Source organism: Myxine glutinosa, chromosome 4 (genome assembly GCF_964187855.1).
Source record: "Myxine glutinosa chromosome 4, kmMyxGlut1.1, whole genome shotgun sequence".
NCBI lineage: Eukaryota > Metazoa > Chordata > Myxini > Myxiniformes > Myxinidae > Myxine > Myxine glutinosa.
In genome coordinates this window covers 93,620,657-93,641,027 of record NC_136264.1, presented here as the reverse complement: position 1 = coordinate 93,641,027, position 20,371 = coordinate 93,620,657, and the positions used below count along the sequence as shown (strand labels likewise).

Genomic DNA, 20,371 nt, shown 5'->3' with positions numbered 1-20,371 from the left:
CATCTTGTCTACCGCTCCCTATGTTATATGTTTTATGTGTCGGTTTGTCTTTCTGTGTGTTCATGTGATTAATGTTCGCTCTTTCACGAGCCTCGATATTGTATACAAAAAAAAAAAAAAAAAAAAAAAAAAAAAAAAAAAAAAAAATAGTATTGTTGCGGATCTCTCGAGCTCGTCGACGTACAGATGGGGGTTAAACCCTTTTCCCCCTTCGGGCCTTCGAGTCCATGAGGCCGCGACCCACTTTATACTCGTGGGGCGGATTGCAGAGCAATTCCAGCCGCCACCCCCGTCGCGAGCGTGCGGAAGGGTATCGGGTCGAATCCCCACGCACCTTCGGTACACACGCTGCCACGAAGACGGGTGCTGGACCTCGCACGGGTCACGCTAGTCTGAGACGCTGAGCGGTTTGCGTGTCACGTGACTTGTGCCGTTCATTCTTATTGAACCCGATTGAGCGGTCTTATTCGTGCAATGCGAAGCCAATGGATGGAAATGACGTGAATGACCAAATGGAAGGAAGAACACAGGTTTATTATTATTTACAATTGATCAGGGTGAAGAGAAGAGACATAGAGCAGATACTTAGTCAATCTTACTTAATATCCGGACAAGGGCCCACTCACTCACGCAGGGAAAAGGAGGAAGGAAAAGTACGCGCTCCAAACGCGTCCTGGCACCGTTCGCTCCGGACAGCTCGCCGGGCGTGGCCCTCGAAGTGTTCGCGGCATGTGTGCAGGGAGCCCAGGTAGGAAGGTCGTCGGCGTAGGTGGCCCCGGGAGAGACCGTCCTCGCAAGCGCGATTAACCGACAGCAAAGCGCAGGGCAGGGAGAGTTCGTGCACAGACCGCTTAGACAGAAGCTCTGACTATCACACTCACTGGGTCACTGGGGCACTCTCTCTCTGACTGGGTGACTCGGGCACTGAGACTCACTCCGACTGGCGTGGGGGCACTCTCTGACTCACTGTGTGACTCGTAGACTCGTGACTCACTGGGGCACTGCTGCGGGGGGCCCGGGGCAGGGTTTGATAGCCCCGCCCCAGAGTCTTACCCGAATGTTCCAAGCCCCTCCTCTGGCTGCTGTTGTTAGCCACTCCCCTTGAGCTCCGATTGGCTGCTCGCCACTTACCGGCCACTCCCCTTGCAGCTCCTCCTTCGGGCCTGCCAGACTTGTTCTAGGCCCTAGCACGTGGTGTTCCAGCCCAAGGAGCACCGAAGCCTAGACTTACTGGCCTGCTCAACGCATACTAACACCGGAAAGGAGACTAAGCTTACATTTAATAAGAAATAGCTGAACTGAAGCGAGGCTACATGTTGTGGTGCAACTACCTACGAGGGGGGGTTATCCTCTATTCGCAAAACCGCAACAGTATATTGTGTTGCTAAATTGCCTCTTCCCTGTATCAATGGAATATGCGTTGTGCTTGTAGAAAACTCAACTCCATTGTGACTCTTCTATTTTCTCTCTCCTTCTTTCTCTCCCTAACTCTCTCAATCTCTCTCTCCACACATCATCACATCCATACACGTTAATACAACACGCTCCACACATTATAAAAGCAACAGTGAAATACCACTTTACAAAGCCAGCGATCTACCGGAGGAGCATCATAACGCACAGCGGACTCGTGCGATGTTGGGCATGGGGGGGAAGCTTCCGCTCCATGCAGTATTGGTATAGTGGCAGCTGACCGGACCTCCAAAAACAGCCTAGACTACCAATGCCCTGTCTGGGTCACCCGGTAGCGCCGTGAGACTTGGGCGCAGCCAATGAATGCCGCCTCAAGACAGGGCAGGCCAATGGGAAGGCAAAGCCCTGGCCGAACCATAAACAACGGTGCCAATGTTCATGAAGCTGCACATATGTCAAACCATGCCTCCGCATGGCTAAAAAACAAACAAAAAAATCACAGAGCAAAGCGCAGATCGAACTTGATGCGTCTGGGATTCTACACAAACGGACAGATGGTACGAGAGCAAGTTGGTGACAACAGCGGAGGGCTCGTGGAAAGTACGATTGAGCGAGGTTCCGAGCATGGAACTGGCACAGCCAGCGGAGAATTCCCAAACGCGTTGGTCCCCTACATACTGACTCGCACTATCTTTCTCTTGCTTGTTCTTTCCTAAATCTTGCTCTTTGATTAAGATCGTGCTCTTTCCTAAATCGACTTCATTGACTTTGGACACATTGAGCATCAACCATTCTAACTGCTCTTTTAAGAGCACAATGACTCCAACCTCACGCTGTTTTCCTTAAGCCAAACAGTCACCTCTGCACCTCTCCCCACACGTCACACTACCTACTCTCTCTTCTTTCTTCCCCTTCCCCTCGATCTTTGGGACCAATCAACGCAAGTCCGTCAGGTTACATCTGGTGAGCGAGAGGCCGACAATACGCTTCAAACTTTTATCACTTCTCTGCCTATCCCTCTTCCTTACCCCCATTTCCCCAGAATGAGTGAGGTGCCTGTGTTGTAGAACTGTGACTAAGTAACTGAATAAGAAGGGCTTCTGTGCTAGGAGTAAGAGCTTTTCTTTGTGACACTGCCTTATAAATACATGTGTCCTTTTGTTAATTTGATAAACCTTTCCAAAACTGTCTGACTCATCTTCTATTGGTTCGACATAATGTGTGTCATAACAGGGAACTGACCCCAGCCATTTCATTATGGGGTGCCATTAGCCAATGTTTCCACTTATGGTATCACTCGGCCGTTTGATAAATCACTGGGATGTTGAGAGTACGGTACTCTATCTGGGGGTTTAATTCGCTGGAAAGATAATGTGGATTTCGACGCTGGACCTAGCCTGGAATTGGATGTATTGGATGGCGTCTATGGTTGCCTAGCAACCAACCGCACTGCAGAATTATCCACGGTTTGTCGGCTAGGAGCATTTGAAAAGTCCTCTCGTGACCCCTACTGCCCTGAATCCGCAACAATATTTTCCAAACTGCACAATCAATCTGGGCCTCGAGTGTGACTTTGGACCAGGTAAGTCCTTAATGCAGTCATTATCTTACGAATGGAAACTGGCAGGAATGATGCTTGGTGTGAGGACCACTTCATCGTCATCGTCAATGACACGATATGGAAAGGGGCTGTTGATGGTAATTAAAACAAAGGATTGCTCCTTCTGTATAATTCCCTCTGTTATAATTTATTGAAATACAGACTTGGCATTTAATATGGAATTTTTTTTTCTTCTTGACTTGGGTTTACTTTCTGAACTCAGTATATCAATCTGGTGAGTTTCTTTTACCCTTCGGTGATGTCTTTGTTGAAAGAACCATGTCACTGATTGTCTTTCGCAGCAAGAAGTCAATAACAGGATTATATCACAGGTGGCGTGACAAAATGTAAGGACAGGTACATTTGACGATTGGCTTCACAATCGGGTATATAAGGGTTGTTGCGTTCTGTATTAGTGGAAAACAACTGCTGCACATCTACAAAAGTTATTGCGGCTTCCTCTGAAGATGGTCTGTCAACTTGACAATGCTGTTTGTCATGGAGTGGTGGCTTTACGAAATTCTGGCATGAAACAGCGTCCTATTGCCCGGCAGTATGGCATCACTCAAGGTCAGGTGTCAAAGATCCTGAAACGAAATGCTCAGAGGGGTGTCCCTTCTCCAATACCGAGGCCAGGACATCCACGCAGAACCACAAGGAGAGATGATCGCCGGCTGCACCAGTTAGCCGGCGATGGCCGTATGGCATGGCCGTACCAAGTCAGCTAATCGGCTTCGGGCTGAGTGGCAGCAACTGACAAATGTGCCTGCATCCAGAAGGCGAGTCAACCAATGACTGGTTCAAACAGGCTATCGTGCCAGGCGTCCCCAGAGAAATCCACGCCTGACCAGACAACACAGCCAGCGCCGATTGCAGTGGACCAGAGAGCACTGTCAATGGCAGCCAGGACACTGGAATCACGTGACCTTCAGTGACGAGTCTAGATTTCTAGTCTATCGTCAAGATGGCCACGTCCGAGTGCGCAGACAAGTGCATGAAGCCCACAACGAAGATTGTATAGTGCCAAGAGTCCAAGCTGGAGGTGGTGGGATGACCGTTTGGGCTGCTTTTCATGCAGGGGGCAAAACTGACCTGGTTGTTCTGAATGGAAACCTGAACCAGTTCAAGTACAGGGTCATTCTGGAAGAAACATTGCTTCCATTTGCTCGGGCAGCCTTTCGAGGAAACTGTCTTCCAAGATGACAATGCACGGCCTCATCGTGCTCGCATGATCCAACACTTTCTTGCTGACCGTGGTGTAGAGCATATGGAGTGGCCTGCCATGTCCCCAGATATGAATCCGATAGAGAACTTGTGGGCAGAATTAACGCGTCAAATCGACAACTTGGACCAGCAGCCGACCTCTGTGCGTGAATTGCAGCAGGCTATTGTCACTGCATGGCAAGCGATTCCTGTCCAAACCTTGGCAAATCTCGTGAACAGCATGCCTCGACGTGTACGTGCTCTCCTGAATACTCGTGGCGGTTACACGAAGTACTGAACTGTAATTTTACTGTCCGTAATCCCCGTCATAATTTAGCTTTTGTTTTTGTTGAATTTTTTTTTGCTAATGTGCAATAAAGACATACTTCTGGAAAACGTACAGAAGTTTAACACAGTACTGTCCATGAATTGAGTTCGATATCAGTTTACATCACTTTCAAGGATCAATTTATTTGCTTCGAAATGTCAAATGTGGTTTTTGTTTCTTTTAATGGTCACCTTAACAAAATCTGGAATAATTTCAACATAATTCCAATGAACTTTTGGTTCTAAGTCATCTTGAGAAGTAAGTTCACCCCCACAAAAAAAAGATTCCATATTAAATGCCAAGTCTGTACATTGAAAAATCGTACCTCTCACAATTTGATGTAGTTTTTTTTTTTGCATCTGCAATCATAAAATGCAAAGAAAGCCTATGTTGCCCAAATTCCTCCTTTGCCTTTTCACCAATGGTTGTATGCCAACAGGCACCTGTACAAGAAAAGGAAATCTTAATCCTGGCAGGTTGTTTTGAAGCCTTTGAATTCTCTCATCAGTTTAACAGTCACATCAGTCTAACAACTCTTCATTTGTTTTTCTACAGCAGCCCCAATTGCAAAATGGAAAACAGCTCCACCCTCTTTCCATCTCACTTAGGTGGTGACCGCATCATTGACGTGATAGATGTGGCACGACAGGCTGGGATCAAGATGACCTTGCACGAGTTTGTACAGTTTTACACGAACCCCAATCGCAGCTCAATTCTGAACGTGATCAGTCTCGAGTTCTCTAATACACGGTATCGTGAACACTCGCTTTCAGATCGGTTTAATCCAAGCCATTATGCATTAAAAGTGGAAGTTTATTTCTTTTCAAACACTTTATTTGAGCAGATTTCTGAGCTGTTTCATTCTTAATTTGAACCTGTCCTCAGATCTGTGTGTTCCAATTGCGCTATTAATTACCCATGCTGTGGCCATAGGCCCCAGTTTATCACTGGCTAAATCGAAGATTTTTCAAGTATATTATTGGTTGGTCTTGTGCGTTATTCTGTCTGAGGTCAAAGGTCAACTAAAGGTCAAACTTCCAAAATCATCAATTTTCATCTGAAAAATCAATTTTAATCCGATTGACCCGGGCTTTGATTAAGATCGTCAATTATAATCTTATTGAAATGGACAATTTGTTGTATCCATGGCAACCTTTTTTTGGGGGGATGGGTGTATTTTGCAAGTATCGTGCTCTGCATGACGTCTTGTTGTTTGTTTGTTTATGTTTGTTGGCAGAATAACTGGACAACGAAGGCAGCTAGAATTGCCAAATTTTGCCCAAAGTTTTGTATTGAAATGTTTTGGACAAGTTCAATTTTTAACTCGCAAGAAGATAATGAATGAAATTTGGTAAAGGACTATATTAACTTACGCCTGGTGGAGCCTGGTGTTGGCTTAGCGGTTAGGGTGCCGGCTTGGGATCCTAGGATCCTGGGTTCGAATCCCGGTCGATCGCTGAATTAACGCCAGGGGGTTGACACAGCCTGTCATCCTTCCGATGTCGTCAAATTGAGTACCAGCTTGCTGGGATGAATGATCACGGTGTGTACCCCGATTTAGAATAGGTACACCGTTTCCCTGCGCATCGTAAGAGGCGACTAAGGGTTGGCGTCAGGAAGGGCATCCGGCCATAAAAACACTGCCTCAAACAGGGAACCATGATTGTCATGGGGCCCGCAAGGTTAACCCCCGCTCTAGCGGGGAAAATGGCCTTAAAACGATCATTCATTCATTCATTCACAGCCATAGCCTGGTTCATGAGTATTGCGATAATTGTGTCTGTGTGTACAATATGAAGCCCTGTGCCAAATTTGACGATTTCAGCTCTCATATTGTTGAGTTATTCTGCCGACAGACAACTGTACACACGTGTTGATTGCATTATGTGCCGAGCGTAGGAAGGAAGCACTTCGGAGAGAGGTGCTGACCCCTGTCATTATGTTTCTTTTCTCAGAAGTTATGGCTGCTTGGTCAACCTCATTCAAATTTACCTACATGCTTGGGGTACCTTTGGGCATGGGTGCAAAATAAATTCTCCCCTCCCCTCTGAGTATGGGAAGATGACACCTAAGTTAGGGTGTGTATAAATATTTGTGTAGCTCTATAGGAAGCTTTCTAAAAACGATCACTTCGAAAAACTAGAACGGCACTCGGTGGAGTGCATACTTTCACCATGCTGAACGGTATACGTTTTGTAATGGATCTATCAACTGTTTAACGGTTAAAATCAGTTTGTCTGTGATCAGGATATCTCAAAAGGTTGTGGTCAGATTCAAATGAAATTTGGTGGACAGGTTTCGTACGTGACAGGGAATAATTGATTCAATTTTGGTGAAGATACGGATCTGAATACCGGAATTTTAAAAGTGATTCTTCACCATTGAGAGATGGGGTCAAAACGCTGTATTGCATGATATCTCCAAATGTTGTGGACGGATTCAAATATAAGTAGGTGCATGAGTTGGTTAGATGATATGAACAAGCCGATTAGATTTTGATTCAGGTCAGAATTCAGATCCGGCCTATCGGTGGGATACAAAACATAAACTGTTCAGCCTGGAAGAGGTTCGTTCTTAAGCCCCTGTCACACCTTGACGATTTAGCCAGCGTATGCCGACATATCAAAATTGAGTGCTGGTGTGAGTCATACGCTGGCATACGTCGACAAATTTTGTGCATGCACGAAATTTGTCGACGAGCTCGGCGTACTACGACGTATGCCAGCGTGCTTCAGCGTGCTCTTAACGTAGCCAAATTTTTCATACGTCGGCATACGCTGGCTAAAACGTCACGGTGTGACAGCGGCTTTAGATTTGTTTGGCATCCCTGCATCCCTTATTTAGTTTCCCATTTATAAGCTTGTGTTCCTTCCGACCTTGCTCATCTGTACCTCACATTGTTTCTTGTTTTGTTTTTGTCATCTTTATGCTTCATTTATCATTAGAGGGTTTTCATATCTTGCTCAAGTGGAGTTTTCTTTTCATTTATGAACTTGCTTTCCCTTTTTCTCTTGCATTCTCTCACTCCACCTTCCCTTTCCAAAAGTTTGTCTCCTCTGGTTGAACCACCTGACGTGGTGCGTCAACTCTCATGGGTGGAGAACCACTGGCCCCAAGACGCTCCGTACCCTACACCACGTGTAGATAAGTACTGTCTCATGGGTGTCAAGGACAGTTATACAGATTTTCACATCGACTTTGGAGGCACCTCTGTCTGGTATCATGTACTTAAGGTATTGGCCTGACATTCATGTGTTCAGCATCATTTGACTATTTTAGTCCTACCCCTCCTCCACCTGGTCAACCTTCTGTAACTGTAATGTAAATATTGATGATGTTGATGACTGTAAATGTGAAGTCAACGCATAGTGATTTTCTTTCCACTTTTACTAAATTTTAATTATTATTGTTCCCCCATGCTACCACTCCCATCCTTCATCTTGTTCAGGGAGAAAAGATATTTTATCTCATCAAACCGACCAATGCAAATCTGGCACTTTATGAGCGCTGGAGCATCTCCTCCAATCAGAATGAGATGTTCTTTGGAGATCAGGTAGACAAGTGCTACCGCTGTGTCGTAAAGCAGGGCCAGACTCTTTTTATTCCAACAGGTGAGACGCCTTAGATTTACTTGTATAAGTTACGTTGCACTATCGTTTGTAGCTTTGATGGGTGGTGTTGTGTGTCTCTTTTGGACTTTTTAAATTGTGTGGTTCATTCCCGTTGCCTTCCCAGGATGGATTCATGCAGTGCTCACACCTGTTGACTGCATTGCGTTTGGTGGAAACTTTTTGCACAACCTAAACATTGCGCTGCAGTTCAGGTTTGTGTGCATATTGATCTTGTTGACATATGTCGATTTGTTATTGCAGCAGGGTGGCTTAGTGTGTTAATGAGAAACGAGAACTTTTATTTTTATTACCCTGCTCAGGTGTGTGTGTGTGTGTGTGTGTGTGTGTGTGTGTGTGTGTGTGTGTGTGTGTGTGTGTGTGTGTGTGTGTGTGTGTGTGTGTGTGTGTGTGTGTGTGTGTGTGTGTGTGTGTGTGTGTTAGTGTGTGATAGTGTGTGTGTGTGTGTGATAGAGTGCGTGTGTTGGTGTGTGTGTTGGTGTTGTAATATATGAATGTGTTTTGAGCCAGAGTTGTAGCATTCATTCATTCATTGTATTTGTTATGAAATTCTCAACAAACCCTTATTATGAGAATATGGAGAGAATAATGAAACGTGGCGCTCACCTGGTGCAATAAACAGTATACTGCACCGGCTAAGGGTATTTTAAACCAATTTCAATGGTTGCTAGAAGGTAGGGCAGCATATAGAATCATACTAACATAATCATAAGACTTTAATCAAACAAAGAAAAACATACCTATTTTGGGGGGCAATGCCACCCCCCTCCCCCAACCCCATATACCTCCTAAGACTCCAATTTTTCTAATGCCTTGAACAAACATTGGTACATCATGGGTGATTAAGGTTGTGGTGAAGTTTCATCGAAATTTGCGTGTGTAGTTTCTGAGAAGAAAGCAAATACCTATTTTGGGGGGCAACCCCTCCCCGTAGACCCCCAAAGGGGCAGATTTTTTTTATTTATGCCGCGAACAAATTGTGGTACAGCATGGGTGGTGAAGGTTGTGGTCATGTTTCATCAAAATTGTGTGTGTAGTTTCAGAGAAGAAAACAAATACCTATTTTGGGGGGTCAAACCTGGACCCACTTTGACCCCCCGTCAACCCCCTTAGACTTTGATTTTCTTAGTGTCGTGAACAAACTTCGGTACATCACGTGTGATGAATGTTGTGGTCAAGTTTCATCTCCCTATAAACAATTTATTTCTCGGCAGGGAAAACAATTAAACACAGAGTGATAATGATAATGGTACATGGTGATAATGATAATGACTGTCTGTCTATCCAGGCCATAACATGTTTACCATTTGAGCTTTTGCCATCAAATTTCCAATTGACTTTTATTATGAGAATATGGAGAAGACTAATTGATAATTGGGTAAAAATGTGAAAGGTCAAAGTTATAGGAACTATAAATAATTATAGTATCAGTCAGTCCACCTCACGTCAAGCGTGAGACGGCCCGTTTTTTTCACTTCCGTGTTTTTATTTATTTATTTACCATTGAGCTTCAGTGTGTCTGTCCAGGCCATAACATTTTTATCCAATTTAAATGTCATCAAATATTCAACAAACCTTTATGATAATATGGAGAAGACAAATGATTAAAATGCACAATTTTCTTTATACAGTCATTTTCATCAAGTTTAGTTCGAATACAAAGTGGATGTGGATGGGCTTTGCATTTTGAGATGCTTTCTATTTCCAGTTGAAACACTAAAATGAGGGTTTCATGGTGGGATCATGTTACCTTACAACCTAGATCCTTTTAAGGATGTTTGAAATGGATAATTCTGGCAGTGCAGTTTTCAACTTGATGAAAACGCGAAGCTTCCAGGGGATGGAGTGTAAAGATTGCATACCTGCAGGTTAAAGATTCAATGTACTCTGTATTGTCAGCAAGCATGTTGATTGCATTTTTGCCTCTTCACCACCTGGATAGAGTGAGCGAGATGGAGAAACGTTTGAAGACCGCCGACATGTTTGCCTTTCCAAACTTTGAGACGCTGTGTTGGTACACAGCGCAGAGCTTTTTGGACACTTTTCGTGGTGAGGCTTTCCTCCTCCTCACTGGTTGCTTTTCACTCTGTCTTTTGATATAGTATTCTTTTTACTTTCTCCATGGTCTGTTCTTTTGAATATTTTTGGCCTGATTTTTGGCTTTATTATCATAACCTTAGAATGTGAGCTTGGTGAGTATACTTTTTAAAATTAGAGACCAACGATCCAAGCAGAGTAGAGTAGAGGGGATGGGATGGGCTAATGTAAAGGTGGGGATGGTACTGCAGACAGGGTGCATCCTGCAGATAGGGTGGTAAGTTGAGTCAAAGCACAGTGAGGAAGGAGGTGAAGACACCTACTTGCATAGAGTCGTCTTATAGTGTCGCTGCACCTTCCCTTGATGCTGTTGCACGCAAGCTCTAGCTTAAGAGTTGAAATTCTTCAGATCATTAGGGCTGCATGTCACTGATAATTTAAGGCACTCTAGAAGATGCGTCATTGTGTGAAATGCCTCTCCACAGTCACAGAAACTTCTGCTATATATATAAAATAGCTATAGTGATAGGGATCTCGCGAGATCACGGTGAGGTCACATCTTTTTGAAGCTGTTCCATGCGCTCACGCTTTCGAAGCTAAGTGATCCTTCTCAATTGTGTTTTTGTCGAGACTGTATCTATCTTTCGGTGTATGTACCTATAGCGTATCTTTTGGAAAATTTTCGGTGCTAATTTTTCGTACATGTATACACAATCGTCAGTTAATGCATATTGAGTATTCTGCGGCCTAGTACTCGTAGGCTTGGCTACCGTACCGTCTCCGACCTTGTGGTTTTGTTTTTCTCTCAGCGATTCGTCGAATGCGCTGCATTTATTTTCGTTCTCTGGTTCGTCCCAGTCGTTCACCCCATACCTCCTTGTTTAATATCTCTACTCAAAAAAAAAAAAACCCCAAAAAATATTTCCTTCCCAGGTGTTATTCGTTTATTTGTTGTTCTTTTTTGTTCGTTCGTTCTTCGTTCGCGATCACGTGATTAGAAATGTATAATCTCTCCTGTGAACAACTATTTTCTCTCATATATTATAACACAGTTTTCTTCTTTTCCTACAAAAGGATGCTTTCATCTTGCTCACCAAATCTATTCATTCCAAAAAATATATATAATACTATCTCTTACAGTTCCTCCTTTCTACATTCCCTAAACTATCCAGAACTCCACCCCTCCTTCAGTGTCCTCAAACATATTTTTGACTCGGTCTCAAACTCATTTTGCAAAAAATGTTCGTTTCCCATGAATCGTACACTTTTCAAAATCCAATCTCACCCCTCCCCTCCAAATCCTCCCCATCACCCATCCCTTTCAAATCTCCCCCCTTGCCCCTTCCCTCCCCTCCCTCCTAAACTCTCCCCACACCCCTCCCCTCCTAGACTCCCCTCTCACCCCTCCTCCTCAAAGCATCCTCCCTGCTTCTTCCCCCTTCCAACTTTCACCTTCATCTCCCCCAACCTTCTGCCTCGCTCTTCCTCCTCCTCAAATAACACCTCACTGTGCCTCACCCAATCTCCATCAAACCTTTTGTCCGCCCCATTCTTCCCTTTCTCCAAGCTATTCTGAAATCTCTGAAATCTCTGACACACCTTCAACAGCTCTCCCTACCTCTTCCTCCTCTTCCACATCTTACCCTACCCCTCCCCCCCCCTGTTCTGGACCCGATGCTGCCCCTTCCTCTTCATTAACGGTATGGACCTCAAACATCCGGGGCCTTCGCTCAAACTTGACTGACCTCTCCATACAGGTTGCTTCTGACAAACCAGATGTGATCTGCTTAATAGAAACTTTCCTCCTTCATGATGTCTCTGATGCCTTGGTATCTTTCCCAGGTTACTCCCTCTTCCGGTATGATAGACCTGAGCCTCGTCCTGGAGGTGGGGTTGCTATCTTTATAAAAAACTCTCTTCCTCACTCGCCCTCCACTGCCCTCTCTCCACCTCACCCCCAGGAATACCTTTGGCTACGGCTTCCCCTTCGCTCCCACCTTTTGTTCATATGTGTGTTGTACCGTCCACCAAACAGCGATGACTCCATCTACATCTCGCTGTCTGATAATATGGACCAACTTCTATCTACCCATCCCAACTCTCTCTTCCTCATATGTGGTGATTTCAATTGTCACCATGCCAGTTGGCTGGGTGTGGGTACCTCTCTCACCAGCCATGGCTCTTCAGCAAAGGACTTCTGCGACTCACTGGGACTGACACAATCTGTCAATTTCCCGACCCGGATCTCAGTCAACGGAGCATCTTCTCTTCTGGATTTGGTTATGACAAACTTCCCTGAAAATGTCTGCTGCTCTTCTTCTGCTCCAATCGGCTCATCTGATCATGTGCTTGTCAAAGTGGACATCTCTCTGACCATTCTCAGAGAGCCTCCTCAGCGTCGGCGAGTCTGGCATTTCACTCAGGCCAACTGGCACAGTCTTCAAGCAGCCATCAATCATCTGGACTGGTCTCCCATCTCTACCGCCTCTGACATCAACTCATCCTGGGAATTCTTTCAAAGTAAATTGCTCTCTCTCATGCACAGATTTATCCCATCTCGTCTTCAGTTGTCATACCCTTCCTCCCGTCCATGGTACACGGAATCTTGTGGTGAGGCTGTTGCCCTGAAACAACTTGCTTTCGTCTCCTGGAAAGCAAATCCAACGGAAGGAAATCTCATTTCCTTTCACAAAGCCCGAAACAAGTGTGTGTCCACCCTCAGGAGAGCCAGGAAACAATATCTCACCGTTCTCAAGACCGAACTCTCTTATCTGTCTCCCTCTTCCAAATCCTGGTGGCGTCTGGTCAAATCTGTTCCTGGTGTTTGTTCCCCCTCCATCCCCTCCTTCACCTCAAACGGCTTAACGGCTGACTCCGCACGTGAAAAAGCTGAATGCCTCAACTCTGTGTTTGCCTCTAAATCTTGTGTCCCAAACCCATCCCTCTCTGTACCCACCGTACCCAGTCGTACCCAGCTGCTCCTGGACTCTGTGTCCTTTCCTCCTGACAAGGTGGAAAAGTTTCTGTCAACCCTCGACTCTGATTCTACAACTGGTCCTGACGGCATCAGCCCACGGGTCCTAAAATCATGTGCTTCCGCTCTTTCACTCCCTGTTTCTGTTCTCTTCACCCTCTCCTTTGCTCAAGGTCATCTGCCATCTGCTTGGAAATCAGCCAACATCACCGCTTTGCACAAAAAAGGTGCAAAAACAGATCCCAGCAACTACAGACCAATCAGCCTTCTCCCAATTATCAGCAAAGTCATGGAATCCATCATTGCTTCAGATATGAAATCTTTCCTCTTCTCCAATGGCTTGATCTCTGATCATCAATTTGGTTTCAGACCTGGTCACTCTACTCTGGACATGCTGCTTCTGCTTTCTCAACAATGGATGGAGGTCCTCAACGCCAAACAGGAAATTAGAGCCGTCTCCCTTGACATTTCACGTGCCTTCGATACGGCCTGGCACCCTGCTCTGCTCACCAAACTCTCCTCCTTTGGTATCCATGGAAATCTCCACGCATGGCTGGCGGACTTCCTCTCTGGTCGTAGTCAACGTGTGGCCCTGAATGGGTTTCTCTCATCTCCTCTTCCTGTTCAGGCTGGAGTTCCCCAAGGTAGTGTTCTGGGCCCTGTGCTTTTTCTGGTCTTCATCAATGATCTCTCTGACTCTCTTGAAAATCCTCTCTATCTCTTTGCTGACGACTCTACTCTCTGTCGCTCCATTCCTCATCCCTCAGATCGGCAGTCTGCAGCCTCCTCACTCTCTGCAGACCTGGACAAAATCACAGACTGGGCAAACAAATGGAACATGTCTTTCAATCCTGATAAATCTCACACTCTTACGATGTCTCTCCGAAAAGACCGACTGGAAAACCCTCCCATCCACTTTCTGAATAATCTTCTCCAAGAAGTTCTGTCACTCAAGCTTTTGGGTCTCACTATTTGCCATGATCTTTCCTGGGAAAACCACATTTCAAATCTGGCCTCCAAAGCCAGTCGCCGACTGGGCATCCTCCGTCGTGCGAAGTCCTTCCTTGGCACACCTGAGCTCCTCACCACATACAAGGCTTTCATCCGCAGCTCTATGGAATACTGCTCTCCCCTCTGGTCTGGTGCTCCTGCCTCACACCTAGCCCGTCTTCACGCTGTTGAAACCAAAGCGTTCAGAATCATTGGAATCTCCCGCGATGAAGCTAACTCCAAGGGCCTTTCACTCACTCACCGCAGGCAGGTTGGTGGTCTTTCCCTCTTCTACCGACTCCTCTCTGGCCTTGCCCCCCCAGCCCTCTCTGGGCTCTATCCCCCAAATATTCCTACAGGTCGCACAAGATCTGCCTGCACCCCTCTTATGGTTAAACTGCCAAAATCAAGACTTTCTGCTCACCTTCACTCCTTCATTCCTCTTTTCTCCCGCCTCTGGAACAAACTCCCTCACTCTCTTCAATCCCACTCCACCCTCCAGGTCTTTAAAACAGCTGTTCACCACCATCTCTTATCCTCCCCCATCCAAAACCTTGATCTTTTCTACCCCCGCTAATTTCGGTCCCCTTGTGTTTTATACTTCTCCCACCCCCTCCCCCCCCCCTTCCCACGCCTCCTGCCCCCCAGCCCTCTCCCTCCCACACTTCTCCCTGCTCTCAAATGTTGTGGTTGTGTGCTTCCTCTTGTCTCCCCATCTTGTCTTCCGCTCCCTCTTTTTGTATATTTTGTTTGTCTGGTTGATTTGTTTGTGAAATAAATGTTAGCTCTTTCACGAGCCTCGATTCAGTATACAAAAAAAACAAAAAAAAAACTAGGTAGTATCCGTTTGGCTGTATTCTCACTGTTCTGTCATTGAGGGGATCCGTTTTTGCACTTTTTTATGTAATGCTGTGATGTTGGATAATTTCCAAGCAGATGGAAGGTGACCTAGGGGAAATGGCTAGAGTTAAGTGCAAGAGCAGCAGAGCAGGTTGGTACAGAGATAGGGGTTATAGACACAAGATTTTGAAGCAAACACAGAATTAAGGCATTCAGCCTTCACACGAGTGTAGTCAGCTTTGGTTCCATTTGAAGTGAGGGAAGAGATGGAAGGGGAGCACACACTAGAGACCGACTTGACAAGAGGAGGGAGACAAGTTTGAAAGTTCATTCGTGAGGTTGGGGAGATGTTGTTTTCCGGCTCTCCTGAGAGTAGACACATACTTGTTGTGGGCTCTGTGGAATGATCTTCGGTTGGATTTGCTTTCCAGCAGGAGAATGCACCTTATTTGAAACCAACTGCCTCACCACAGGATTTAAAGTACCAAGGGTGGAAGGATGGGTAAGTTAACTGAAGACGAAATGGGATGAATCTGTGCATAAGAGAGAGCAGATTTCTGTGGAGGAATTCCCATGCTGAATTAATATTAGGGTAGTAGATATAGGAGATCAGACTTTGAAGTGTAGTCCCTGCCAGTTTGCCCAAGTGGACTGCCAGACTTGCCGGCGCTGAGGCTGTTCTCTGAGAATGTCCAGGGAGATGTTGACTTCCATAAGCACATGATAAAATCAAATCAAGTTTATTGTCATATCATACTAAAATACGCAATTTGGTGTCTGACTGTCTGTCTGTCTGATGATTTTTTTGACCACGATACATTCCGTCATTACTTATCCAATCTCAACCAAACTTGACAGAATGACTAAGGGTTTACACAATGAAGGTTGTAGCACATTCATCTGCCCCCCTCCCCAAGGTGGTTTTCTCCACTGAGCGGGTTTTCCCTGCCGTTGCCGTCAATGGGGTTGCGTGTTGAGGTGTATATCCGTATTAAGTTAGCTTTATCGTGGTGTCTTTCCAAGGCTGCTTCTAATAACAAAACAAACGATAATAGCATAATATTAATGTTATTGCAAAACAATATTAATACCAATAATATCCCACCTCCCCAAGGGGTTTTTCCTCCTTGAACAAACATTGAGTCAATGTTTATAAATAGCTTATCATGACGTTTTTTGTGGGAGCAACGGCCTAACGGCCTCTACCAGAGGTAAAAATATTATAAACCACAAACACGTATGATTAGCTTTTCAAACAGTCACTAATGCTGTTTATAACACTAAATGACTGTGCATCCTCCATCGTGCGAAGTCCTTCCTTGGCACACCTGAGCTCCTCACCACATACAAGGCTTTCATCCACAGCACAATGGAATACTGTTCTCCCCTCTGGGCTGGTGCTCCTTCCTCACACCTAGCTTGGCTTCACCCTGTTGAAACCAAAGCTTTCAGAATAATTGGAATCTCCCGCAATGAAGCTAACTCCGAGGGCCTTTCACTCACTCACTCGCCGCAGGCAGGTTGGTGGTCTTTGTCTTCTACCGACTCCTCTCCGGCCTAGCTCCCCCAGCTCTGTCTGTGTTCTGTCCCACAAATATTATTTCAGGTCGCACAAGATCTGCCTGCAACCCTCTTATGGTTGAACTGCCAAAATAAAGACTCTCTATTCACCTTCACTCTTTCATTCCTCTTTTCTCCCGCCTCTGGAACAAACTCCCTCACTTGATTCAATCCCACTCCTCCCTCCAGGTCTTTTAAACAGCTGATCACCACCATCTCTTGTCTTCCCCCATCCAAAACCTTGATCTTTTCTACCCACGTTAATTCACCCCAGATCCACTTTTTTGAAATTCTGACTTCTTTCCTTGGAAGTCCTAGCAGTGTCCATGTATTTTATGCCTCTCCCATCCTCCCCCCCTTCCCGTGCCTTCTCCACCCCAAGCCTTCTCCCTCCCACAGATCTCCAAATGTCCCTGCTCTCAAATGTTGTACTTGTGTGCTTCCCTCTCTCTCCCTGTCTTGTCTCCCGCTCCCTTTAGCTTATGTTTTTTGTGTCGGTTTGTATTTTTGTGATTAACGTTAGCTCTTACACGAGCCTCGATCTTGTATACAAAAATAAATAAATTGGAAGAATCCCGACATCCGTGAGGTAAGTTTTATTTTCAGAACTGAGCGAAGATCTACTGTTTTCTATATACTCCACAAGGGTTGGGATAATAACATGACCCTTCCTGCCTGTTAACGTGGCGTTTTTCGTTGCGAACTTTTCAAACTCGCTCCTGCTTTTTAACATGAAACTGAAAGGGAGGAAGCCTGGGTCGTGCTCATTTACCAAGCTGCTAGCTAGCGCTTGACCATTCCTTAACGGTTTTGAATGGAGTGCTTGCTCGAATGCTTAAACCACTTGGCGATCTCTTCACAAGAAACTTGGTAAATAAACACACACCCAATGTTCTTGAGACCTGACCATAGATCGACTGTAATTCTATACCCCAAAGAGGAATGACGCCTTCCTGCCACTTTCGTAGTGAGCGGGTGTACTAGTGTATAAAATATACAATTAAATTTGTTTTAATCTTGGTGCCATACCATATTACCGTATTGATGTGAAACTATACCGTCTCAGATGAGCCAATTGGGACAGAGGAAAAGCAAGATACAGTGGCAGGGAATTTGGTCATTACCAAATCTAGAAGGGAAAATTTTTCTTTGGGAGATATCAGGGTGGGAAAATGAATGGATTGTGTGTCTAGGGGATCTCTTTCGAGAAATTATTTATTCCAGAAATTTTTCTGTCAGGCTGATGTTCCTCCTGATGACTCCATCTTTGCTCTTTACTTATTCGGATTCCTTCTGATGACTCCAATGCAGTATTTGGTATTATGTTTGTACCACATCCTAATGCTGGGGAGTAACTGCTGAAATCTATCTACCTGGGTTCTTCCCGTCTACCCGACATCTTTGTTCTTTGTTCCTTTCACACTTCTTTATACTTCATCACATTTCTCTTTATTCACTCTAATTCTTGCTTTTACTTTTCTTTTCTTTTCTTTTCTTTTCTCTTTTCTCTCTTTTACTCTATTTCTCTTTTTCTTATATATCTGTCTAAGGAGAAGTGAATTATGGCACAAAGTTTTCTGTAAGGCTCACTTGGCTGTGCCTGGATGGGTTTGAGGGTTGTGGAGTTGCAGCCAAAACCCGAATCCTATCCAGATGCCTCCTGATGACGACATCTTTGCTCTTTTCTTATTAAGGTTCCTTCTGATGACTCCAATACAGTATTTGGTTTTCCGTTTGACCAGTCCTGAGGCGATTGAGAAATAGCCAAGTTGGTCATGTCGCACTGACTTCAACTGGGAGAATTTCTTCTGGGACAAAAGATAGTTTCTGTGGCTTTGGCTACAGATCCCTTGACCATGCACCTTGTTTACAGCTGTGGGGGTTACATTAAAAATGCTGGACAGCATGGAAGGAGTTGCTCCTAGACTTAGACTTAAGCCTTTTTGTTGCTTGTTCATGTAGAAAAATGGATGACAGTGATTGCCTGTTTGTATGTCCTTTCCACTCTTGATGAAACCCACCTTTTGAAAGGTGGAGTAATACAATGAAGCAGGTAAAGATCATCCACCTTCATAGATTTCAAGCAGCTAGAAATAACTTTCCAAGTTGCATTGAGAACTGGATCTGTCTGTCTTGGCATCCGAGTAGCATTCCCACATCGGATAGGCATATTCAGCTGCTGAATATCACAGGGTGATGGCAGCCGTTCGTAAAATCCTTGGGTCATTTTCCCCATTTAGAGTTGGCCATCTTCTTTAGGATGTTGTTTCTGGATCCTACCGTTGCCTTGGCTTTGCCATGGTCTTTGTAGTTGAGGGACACCATTTTCAGTTTACTTCCCTGTTCTTAAGATGAAAAGCACTGATCTGTGTCTTTTCAGGGTTGGTTTGCAAATGGTTAGTCACATAATAGTTGATTAACTCAGCTCGTGCATCACCAAGAGACCTTTCTACTTTATTGATGGATTGGCCATGAGATGCCATGCACAGATCAGCATAAAGGAAACTTCGGGTGTTTGCATGGATGGGCTGGACATTAGTATAGATGTTAAAATGGCCATCTGCTGGCCATCCTCAACTGGGGTTATGATAATGAAAACATCTGGTTTGTACTCATGAGATTAATGAAACTATGCCGTATATATATCACAAACAAAATAACAAGAAGACGTCATGCGGAGCACGATACTTGCAAAATCCACCCCCCACCCCCAAGAAAAAAAAAAACCATTGATACAGCAAATTGTCTATTTCATCAAGATTAAAATTGACAATCTTGATAAAAACTCGGGTCAACAGGAAGAAAAGTGACGATTTTGCAAGGTTGACCTTGAGTTGACCTTTGACCTTTTGACCTCAAAAATATTTAGTTTCCCTTTTTAGTGACGATGTGCAAATGCTGTTCAATTTTCAAGTCAATCGGATGAAAATTGAGGATTTAAAAAACTTGGCCTATGTTGACCTCAAAAATAGTTGGTTGAATTCAGTGACCATATAAATATGTAAATCCTCTTAGAATCTCAAGTCGATCAAATGAAAATTGGTGATTTTAGAAATTAGGCCGATGTTGACCTTTTGGCCTATGTTCACCTAAAATATAATTTGTGGTTGAATTCAGTGACCTGATATGCAAGTCATCTTCAAATTTCAAGTCATTTAGATGAAAATTGAGGATTTTAGAAATTTGGCAAAGTTGGTGACCTTTGGCCTATGTTGACCTTTTGATATTTTGACCCCAAAAACAATGGGCTTCTCAATTGGGACGACCTATACAGCTTGGTGAAGTTTCGTGACGATCGGTTTAGAATTGTGACCTGTAGGCCGGTGACAAACAAACAGACAAACAAGAAGACGTCATGCGGAGCACGATACTTGCAAAATCTGCCCCGCACCCCCAAGAAAAAAAATTGCATTGATACAGCAAATTGTCCATTTCATCAAGATTAAAATTGACAATCTTGATCAAAGCTCGGGTCAACAGGAAGAAAAGTGACGATTTTTCAGATGAAAAATGATGATTTTGTAAGGTTGACCTTGAGTTGACTTTTGACCTTTTGACCTCAAAAATATTTAGTTTAGTTAAAATATTTAGTGACTCAATGTGCAAATACTGTTCAATTTTCAAGTCAATCGGATGAAAATTGAGGATTTTAAAAACTTGGCCTATGTTGACCTTTTGACCTATGTTGACCTCAAAAATAGTTGGTCGTTGAATTCAGTGACCATATATGTAAATCATCTTAGAATTTCAAGTCAATCAAATGAAAATTGGTGATTTTAAAAATTCGGCCTATTTTG

The 20,371-nt window shown here is 44.5% G+C and overlaps 1 protein-coding gene across 23 annotated transcripts in view; it reads left to right on the top strand.

The window, feature by feature from the left end:
* LOC137424988 (histone lysine demethylase PHF8) overlaps window positions 1-20,371 on the top strand; it is a 158,552-nt gene that overhangs the window by 18,367 nt on the left and 119,814 nt on the right. For all 23 annotated transcript variants that reach the window (XM_078776175.1, XM_078776165.1, XM_078776170.1 and 20 more), the window contains exons 5-9: window positions 5,153-5,294; window positions 7,591-7,777; window positions 7,993-8,155; window positions 8,280-8,367; window positions 10,116-10,222. In XM_078776175.1, the coding sequence (XP_078632301.1) occupies window positions 5,153-5,294; window positions 7,591-7,777; window positions 7,993-8,155; window positions 8,280-8,367; window positions 10,116-10,222 (687 nt within the window). The remainder of the gene's footprint in view (window positions 1-5,152; window positions 5,295-7,590; window positions 7,778-7,992; window positions 8,156-8,279; window positions 8,368-10,115; window positions 10,223-20,371) is intronic.